General features: G+C 31.9%; 1 protein-coding gene and 1 pseudogene across 1 annotated transcript; both read left to right on the forward strand.

Annotated features, from left to right (window-relative positions):
* Positions 1-3,295: 3,295 nt before the first annotated feature.
* On the forward strand, positions 3,296-7,191 carry LOC105638407 (uncharacterized). The gene is made up of 2 exons (XM_020681022.2): positions 3,296-5,971; positions 6,380-7,191. The coding sequence occupies exons 1-2, from the start codon at positions 3,304-3,306 to the stop codon at positions 6,778-6,780; spliced, it is 3,069 nt and encodes a 1,022-aa protein (XP_020536681.1). The 5' UTR covers positions 3,296-3,303; the 3' UTR covers positions 6,781-7,191.
* Positions 7,192-7,431: 240 nt separating this feature from the next.
* LOC149493785 (uncharacterized) lies at positions 7,432-8,774 on the forward strand (annotated as a pseudogene).
* Positions 8,775-9,872: the final 1,098 nt, after the last annotated feature.

The raw sequence follows: 9,872 nt of genomic DNA on the forward strand, positions 1-9,872 counted from the left end.
TGAATTTATTTGAAAAAAATATATCTATGATTCAAATTTTAATTTAAAAAGAGAATAATTAAATTTCTTTAATTACAAATTGCACTCTAGTTTGATTGGCCAAAAATTAAGATAAAAAATTATTATTTTTAAATATCTCGAATTTTATTAGTTATATTGACATCTTATATAAATCAAATCCTATTTCAATTAAAGAATATAATTTTATTAATAATTTTTTAAATGCTTTCATGATTTTAATTGGCTAAAAAATAAAAATGAAAATTTATTATTATTTCTAAATATTTAATTTGATTTATTAGATTGATTCTTTATTCCATTGTTAAAGTATATTTATTTACTACAAGAGATTATAATAAAACATTATTAACAAAACATATAAAGTAATTATAAAACTTATAATAGAAGTTATATAATGTTTTTCACAAATCAATTTAGTTTTTCTTTAAAAAAGAAAAAAAGAAGCAACTAATATATAATAAAAACTATATGAATCAGCACGTTGACACATAACCAAAAAAAAAAAAAACTATATCTATAAAGTGTAATGTACTTTAATGACTCAATCTAAATAAAAATTTATATTTTAATATTATATAAATAAAAAATTAAACAAATATCAAGAATGAGCATATAACGAACACAGTCAACGTGTGACGCACGTCATAAAAAAAACTAGTTACCATTAAAAGGAAGAATAAAAATACTAGCAAATCAATGGTGGTAAGAAGAGAAGCATCCATTGGTGATTTACAAATCAATTTGCTCTTTTCTTGGATCCAAATTGCCGATCTATGATATGCAATTCTTCCATAGAGATCAAACCTCCTCCTTAGAGAATAGAGCTTTTCACTTCATTTTCAATAAATTTTATTTTTTATTTAGATTATAAAATGGATGGTTTACTCTACCTAATGAATGACAAAGCATTATTTTTTTCTTCTTTAACTTCTGAAAAATAAAATTCTAAGGATAATAAAACAATTTTATTCTAGTTTTTCTTTTTTTTTTTCCTTTTTTTTTTTAGAAATATGAGACTTTTTTTTTTCTTTTTTCTATTTCTGAAGGGTGGCGTTAGAAGGAAGAAAAAAAAAAAATTTGTCCTTTTTTATTTTTTATTTTTTCCTGTGGATTGCTTGTTTTTAAACTTATGTAAATGGAAATTTTTATTAAAAAAAAAAAAATGTTATGGTCTTGGCTATGGACGGAAAATTCAGGTTGGAAAATGATTTTTGCCTCAGACCCATTATCATTCTTCAATGGACAAATTACCTACAGTATTGTTTTTTATTTATTTATAAAAGCTAGAGACATTTTCTTGAGCATCAAATTTATTTTCCCTTTTAAAATTTATATTTCTACAACTACACTTACTCAATTTCCTCTGTTTTTTCTTTTTATTTATTTTCAAAAATTCAAGTTTCTCAATTTTCCAGATTGTGTTATCTTGTCTTTGCCAAAGTCATTTTGTGCCCATAAATCTTTGAAATTTGCTTCATCTTTGTTTCTTGAAATTTCCGCTGTCGTTGCATAAAATTTGCTTTAGATGATCACTTTATTTACGTTAACTTACCTCTTTTTTCTTTTATTTATTTTTTTATTTCTTTTCATTCTAATTTTCTTTTTCTTTAAAAATTAATTTCTTTGTAATTTCTTTTCGGTCTTTATCATTTACACGTGAGTTAAGGGTATTTTTGTCATTTAAAATCTTTTTCTCATCTCTGACCGGCTTTTTTTTGTTTGACCGTTGGAAAAAGACCAAAAAAAGGGATGAAAATACCAAAGAATTGGACAGGTCTGAACGTTAGAGGTATAATCATGTATTTTAAAAAAGTGAGAATCAATTATTTTATTTGACTAAAATCAAGAGACTAAATAATAATTTTTCCTATGATCAATTCAGTTAAATTTTTATATTTATTTTTCTCTCATTGCATAATAATAATAATAATAATAATAATTAAATTAACCACAAATTTTCCACTTGATACAGCAAACTATTATTGGAGTCCTTAGATTAGATGGAGTACATATTATTATTTCATCTTATTTTTTTGAAAAAGAAATTATTTATTTCCATTTACAAAATATTTTTTTCGTCTAAAATACTCAAAACGTTCATACATAAATAAAAAAATAATTAAAATATCCTCATATATTTTAGGTAGTGGTTTAAGTCATTGTAATGTAGCCCCTCTTTTTGTTATTTTCCTTCTTGTTTTGAGTGGAAGTTCAAATTGGCAATAGACTTTTTTTTTTTTTTTCTGTTAAAAAATTAAAAAATCTAATTTATAAAAATGAAATGGAGACACAAGGACTTTAGGCATCTGGGGAATTAACTGCAAAGTCAAGAGTCAAGTCAAACCTTTGGAAGACAATCACTTACGTTTTCAATCTGAAATTAATTATGAATTGTTAATGAACTTACAAGAATTTTCATTGAAATTTCCAGCCAAATTGCGTTAATATGACATTAAGGAAACAATATTTAAATTTCTAGCCAAATTTAGCTGTTTTAGTAGCTGTTAGCTGTTTTAATAGCTGTTAGTTGTTTTACTGGTGGTTAGCAGTTAAATATTTCCCGTTAGTGATTAACAATTATATATCGGTTTAGAATAAAAATATTTGGTACAAATAACTGTTTGATTAGCTGTTTAATATAAAATAACAAAAAAGTTATGAAAGAAAAAAACAAGGTTAAGACAAATATGGGTATATGTTTAATAAAAAAATTATAAAACGCAACGTTAATGAAGATATGTTTCATAAAACACTGTCTCAGACTCTGAACGCTAGAATAGATATTGCATTACCCCGAACATTATAATTAATTTAAGATAGTGTTTCAACTTTATCAAAACACTAAATACCATTTCAAACGTTGCTGCCCAACAAGGCATACACGTCAGTTTTTAAAATTCTACAAAGAAAGTTGACTGTTAGTGAAGCCAAAGGAGTATGTCTGTTGACAATGAATAAACCTTGATATTCATACATTATTTTCATAACGTTTGAAAGCTTTAGTTCTTTAAAATCCTGCAAATGCACTTAATGGCAACCTTTTTCTAGACATATAATTAATTGTAATATATATAAAGAAAAGAAAGAAAAATTCGGACTCTGTAATTTCCAAGTCTACAGCGTGTAATATAAGTATACATGTAATTGTTGTCTCTGCCATTACTAAGTCGTCTTGAGCCATTAACATGTGTATATATATATATATATATATATATATATATATATACACACACACACACATGTTATACCTCTGTACCAATTAAACACAGAACAGTAGAAGTTATGGCATTTAAGTTTTTTTCTCTTTACATTTCTATCTTGTGCTTGTGCTTGTGTTTGTCCTATCTCAACCAGGCCATTTCCTTGCAAAATGAGACTGATAGACTTGCTTTGATATCTTTTAAAAATTCAATACAACAAGACCCGTTTCAGGTTCTGAGTTCTTGGAATCATTCTTTACATTTTTGCAATTGGTATGGCATTTCATGCAGTCTCCGACATCGTAACAGAGTCATAGCCTTGGACCTGAGCTCTCAAAGCTTGGTAGGATCGTTATCACCTCATATTGGAAATCTCTCCTTTCTCAGGCGCATTAATTTACAGAACAACAGCTTCCATGGCCAAATCCCAGAAGAGATAGGTAATCTCCGCCGCATACAAGATATTGAACTAGCCAATAACTCATTCCAAGGTAATATACCATCCAACTTATCCCGCTGTTCAAATCTTCTGCAACTTCGTCTCTTTAATAACAAGCTGGTTGGGAGAATACCTATGGAGCTTGGCTCTTTACCAAAGCTTGAATTGCTAGTCTTGGCAAAAAATAACCTAACTGGAAATATTCCTCCGTCTATCGGAAATCTCTCATCTATATGGCTACTCTCTCTTGGTAGAAATGGATTTCAAGGACAGATTCCAAAGGAAATCTCTCTGCTTAAGAACTTGCAATCCTTTCTATTTCAAGAAAATAATCTTATTGGTGACATTCCTTCTGGCATCTTCAACATTTCTAAACTTGAATATTGTCATGGAAACAAAAACAAGCTGAATGGCAGCATTCCCTCTGATTTAGGGCTCACTCTTCCAAAGCTTAAACACTTAGTACTTCAAGACAACAGATTTACTGGAGCCATCCCAATTTCATTGTCAAATGCGTCTATGCTTGAACAAATTGATTTTGTAGCCAACAAATTTTCTGGTTTTGTTCCCAAACAACTTGGAGTGCTGCCACATCTTCGATATGTAGGCTTTTCTAATAATCAGCTGCAAGGTGACTTAAGTTTCATTGATTCTCTGACTAACTGCTCCAATTTAAAATATTTAGAATTCAGTTCAAATTTTTTCAAAGGGACCGTGCCCAATTCCATAGCCAATCTCTCTAAAGACTTGGAAATGCTGTCAGTGCGAGAAAATCAGTTACATAATGTCATTCCCTTGGGTGTTGAGAACCTTATCAATCTGAGGTTCTTTTTGTTTGGTGCTAATTACTTTTCTGGTCCTTTACTTATTGATTTTGGGAAATTTCAACGACTACATATGTTGGATTTGGGTGGCAACAAATTAACAGGAACAATTCCATATTCAATTGGTAATTTATCTTTCTTGACATTTCTAGATTTGAGTTTCAACAATCTCCATGGGAGCATACCTTCTAGTCTTGGCAGTTGTCATAACTTGAACTTTCTGGCTCTCTCTCAAAACAATCTCAGTGGTCCAATACCCAGTCAGCTTATCACTCTGTCCTCCCTTTCAATTGTCCTCGATTTATCTGGTAATAAACTTACGGGTCCTGTTCCTTCCAAAATTTTTACGTTGAACAATCTTGCCCAGTTGGATTTATCTAACAATAAATTATCTGGCATGATTCCAAATAGCATCGGTAAATATTTGAGTTTGGAACAACTTTACCTGCAGGAAAATTCATTTGGTGGGAACATACCTCTAGTTTTAACGTCTTTGACAGGTTTAAGAGAGTTGGATATTTCGAGCAATAATTTATCGGGCCAAATTCCAGATTCTTTTGCTAACCTTCACGGGCTAAACTATTTCAATTTGTCTTTTAACCAGCTGAAAGGGGAGGTTCCAAAGCATGGAATCTTTCTAAATGCAAGTGTTGTTTCACTTCAAGGAAATGTTGGTCTTTGTGGAGGTATTCCTGAATTAAAGCTTCCACCTTGCGCCTTTCAAACTTCAAACAAGAATAACCGCTCCTTTCCACTAAAAGTAATAATTTCGGTGGTTTTTGCTGTGATATTTTTTTCTCTATTGATATGTTTCTGGTATAGAAAAAAATTCACCAGTAAGAATATTTCCATGCCGTCCTTCAGCCACAAATTTTTGAGAATATCCTATGCAGAGCTCTTCAAAGCTACAAATGGGTTCTCTGTAGCCAACATAATTGGTGTTGGTAGCTATGGCTCTGTTTATAAGGGATTTCTTGAGCAATCAAGAATCCAAGTGGCAGTGAAAGTGCTAAACTTGCAACAAAGAGGAGCTTCAAATAGTTTCCTTTCTGAATGTCAAGCTCTTAGAGCCACCAGGCACCGAAACCTTTTGAAGCTATTGAGTGTCTGCTCTAGCATAGATTCTGAAGGCAATGATTTCAAAGCTTTGATATATGAATTCATGGAAAATGGGAGTTTGGAAAAATGGTTGCATGCTCAAAGTGTTGGAGAAGATGGACAAGAAAGAGAATCAAGAAACCTGAAACTGATAGACAGATTGAACATTGCAATTGATATTGCTACTGCAATCGAATATCTTCACACCGGTAGCTCCACAATAGTGATACATGGTGATTTAAAGCCAAGTAATGTTCTTTTGGATGAAAATATGACTGCCCATATTGGAGATTTTGGATTGGCTAAGATTGTGTCAACAATTTATGGCGATACTATGAATCCAAGCACTTCTCTAGCAATCAAAGGGTCTATTGGCTATGTTGCTCCAGGTACACCTTTTTTTAAAAAAAAGAAAAACAAAAAATGCTCCTTCGAAGAAGTAACATTCTGATTCAAAAGGAGCAATACTAATAAACTTCTTATTAGTGGTTAATTATATATTTAACATCTGAATTTTTTCAGTTTTTCTATTTTATATTTTTGTGTTTGAACTGTATTTCCTATGCGAACTAAGAAAATTTTTTTGAAAGAAGTGCGTTTGAATGAAAGTTTTTACCGAAAATTTAACATAAATAATTTTGTTTAATAAATTATATCATGCATAAGTTCATTCCATTCATTTTAAAAAAAAAAAAAAAACTTTATGTGGTCTTATATCTCTTTGTTTCTAGAAAGAAACCTCAAAAATTTCTTATAATTCAGATACACGTACTAATTAACATTATAACTACTTGCAGAGTATGGAATGGGTGAGCCAGTTTCTAAAAAAGGAGATGTTTATAGTTATGGTATTCTATTGCTGGAGATGTTTACAGGAAAGAGACCAACTGATGATTTTTTCAAAGATGATCTAAACCTTCATACCTTTGTTGAGAGATCTTTACCTTATGAAGTAACAAACATTATAGATCGAAACATCATATTGGTTGAAGATGGTGGAGAGAGCTTCAAGGACGCTATCCTCTTTGTACTAAGAATTGGAGTTGCATGCACGATGGAACAGCCAGGGGAAAGGATGGAAATGCAAGATGTGATAAATGAATTGCAAAAGGTCAAGAGCTCTTATCTAAAGGGATTGCTGGTGCAAAACCCAAGAAATGCCTATCAATTTGGAGGTCCGAGCTCCTCTCACATATAGTGTCTTTTATCTTCATAAATTTCCATGGCTAAATGTTCGTTTTTGGTAACAAACGTGGGAAGCAATTCAATGGATATGTGCTTGAATTTCGTACTTCGTTTTGTTTAGGGCGTTTACTTATATAATTGTTGGCTAGATTCTCAAATATTATTGTAACTTGGAACGACTAGATTTGCCTAGAACCGATCTATTGATATGATTAAGATTGTCATTCGAAACTAGTCAAAGATATTTTGTATTAATTCTATCCTAAAATCTAGCTGATTTAATATCTGGTTTGTGGTATTCCAGATTTTAGGGAATTATGTTTTGTAAAAGCTGGAGTTAGTAAAAGCTAGGTATTGACTCTTTGAAATGCTTTGATATAAAAGCTTTATTTTGTAACTAGGGAATATGAATGTAGAGAAATCTTTATTATCTTCCTTTTTCCTCTATTATCTTTGCTCTTCCATAGCTGTAAATTTCTGCCTTTTAACAGTGGTATCAGAGTTTTGAATGGTCTTTGTGTGCCCTGTGAGTGAGAGAAAACAAGTTAAAAACCTTTCTCAAATAGCCTTAAACACCTTTGTGTAAGTTATGGCTTCAAGTAATTACTGAGCCCCTCCTCCACCGGTATTCTCAGGAGAGAATTATCCCATTTGGTCAGTGAAAATGAAGGCTTATCTTCAAGCCTTTGAACTGTGTGAAGTTGTTGAAACAGGTAGAGAACCATCTACTTAAAGAGAAGATCCCACCATAGCTCAAATTGATAATTACAACAAAGAAGTTGCTAAGAAGTTCAAAGCCCTTTCAGCCATTCATTCTGTTGTTTCTGATGTCATTTTCACAAGGATAATGTCTTGTGAAACTGCTAAAGAAGGTTGGGACAACCTAAAGGCAGAACTTCAAGGAAATGATAAAGCGAGAAGCATGCAAATCCTAAATTTGAGAAGAGATTTTGAGATTCTCAGAATGAAGGAGTCATAATCCATTAAAGAGTATTATGATAGATTGTTGGCTGTTGTAAATAAAATCAAGCTACTAGGAGAGGAACTCAATGACAAAAGAGTTGTTGAAAAGGTTTTAGTCAGCCTACTAGAAAGATTTGAGCCAAAAATTTCTTCTTTGGAAGATTCCAAAGACTTGAATACAATTTCTCTCTCATAGTTAATTAATGCTCTTCAAGCTCTTGAACAAGGAGAACCATAAGAGTGGAGGAATCATTTAAAGAAGCTTTTATTGCCAATAAAAAAGAAAAGCAAGCTCAGGAAGCAAAAAAGATTGCTAATGACAAGGCAAATAAGGGCAAAGACCTGCAAACAAAAGAAGAGGTGGTAGGAAACCAAAATTCTCACCTTGTCCTACTTATCTAGAAAAAGACTGCTGGCAGAAAAATGGGATCAAACCACCTAGATGTAACTACTACAACAGATTTGGACATGTAGAGAAGAATTGCAAACTCAAGCAAAGCCACCAAAATCAGAACCAATAGCAACAACTGAATTAGAAAGCTAATAAATGTTGATGAGCAACCTCAATATACTGATCATGTCTTTGTTGCTACTCACTCTACAAATACTAGTGAAAAACATACTTGGTATTTGGATGGTGGATGCACTAGTCATATGGCACGAGATGAAAATATGTTCTCTTCTCTTGATAAATCTTCGAGGGTTAGAGTGAAGTTTGCAAATGGAGATACTGTGGTATCTAAAGGCAAGGGTTCCATTTTAATTCAAACTAAGAAAGGTATTAAACTAGTTTCTGATGTCCTTTTCATTTCTAGTTTACATCAAAACTTGCTTACTGTTCCTCAAATATTAAAGAAAGGGTATTCCTTATCTTTCAACGTGAAAGCCTACATTGTTTTTTATCCTCATGGTTCTGAAATTATGAAAATCAGTATGATGGCTAATAGTTTTCCTATAAATTGGGATTCAGTTGATCATTGCTCTTTTATAGTTTAAAATCAAGAATCTGATTATGGCACAAAATATTCGGCCATTATAATTTGAATTCTCTAAAGTTTATGCAGAAAAATAAAATGGTTAGAGACATGCCAAAAGTCATTATAAATGGTAAGTTTGTGGTAGTTGTCAATGTTAGATTTATTATTCATTAACCTAACACGCCCAGCTCTAAAGAGGAGCCAGAGCTGTTGGATAGTTAGAATCCATAAGAAAAAGGAGAAAAAAGGGAAAGAGAAAGAGAGAAAAGGAGAATACTTAGGGTTTTTCATTCATAAGTCTAACTAAAGTCAAGATTACAATATATATAGGATTAATGACGTGGCTTACATATAGACTACTAATGCCAAGTCATATTTGAGTTATAATGTACTAAATAGCAAAATAAAGAATTACATCTTAAGTGATAAGCAATGAAGTACTATGCAATTCTATCCATCATAACAATTGTTTATATCAGATAGATCCATTCCTTATTACCCTAACAACTACCCCCTCCATTGATTGCCAACTTGTCCTCAAGGTGGAAGTTAGGAAACTGTTTGTTCAAAAATGCCACATCCTCCCTGTAGGATCAGAAGGAGCTAAGTTCTTCTATAAGATCAAGACCTGTTTCACTGGTAAGCGGTTCCTTGTGATAGTCTTGTTGTTGAGTACTTACTAAGGTGCTATCATAGGTTCAACCAAATCAGACAACAGAGGAAGGGATGGAGAAATCTCAGCGGTACTACCCACATATTTTTTAACTGGGAAATATGAAATACTAGGTGAATGAGGGAGTCAAGAGGGAGTTGCAACCTATAAGCCACAGAACCAATCCTTTCTAAAACCTGAAATGGGCCATAAAACTTAGCACAAAGTTTCAAATTTTTCCTTAAGGCGACAGTGTTCTATCTGTAGGGCTGCAGTTTAAAAAATACCCAATCACCAACAGAAAGGCCCTGTCAACCCTGTGGGAATCTGCAAACTATTTCATCCTGTTCTGGTCAATTACAAGTGTTTCTTTGAGGAACTAAGACATGTGCTGCCTTTCAAGTAACAAATTCTCAATTAACCATGGGATAGAATTGGAAGTAATGGTGGGTCAAAACCATATAATGCCTTAAATGGGGACATCTTCAAGCTAGAATAGAAGGTAGTGTTGTA

Source organism: Jatropha curcas, chromosome 9 (genome assembly GCF_041381405.1).
Source record: "Jatropha curcas cultivar XTBG-Jc1 chromosome 9, XTBG_Jcur_1.0, whole genome shotgun sequence".
Classification (NCBI taxonomy): Eukaryota; Viridiplantae; Streptophyta; class Magnoliopsida; order Malpighiales; family Euphorbiaceae; genus Jatropha; species Jatropha curcas.

Excerpts from the sequence above, each read along its gene's own strand:
- LOC105638407 (XM_020681022.2), top strand. The coding sequence starts at position 3,304 with ATGGCATTTAAGTTTTTTTCTCTTTACATTTCTATCTTGTGCTTGTGC. Across the intron at positions 5,972-6,379 it reads TATTGGCTATGTTGCTCCAG|AGTATGGAATGGGTGAGCCA; the intron begins GTACACCTTTTT and ends AACTACTTGCAG.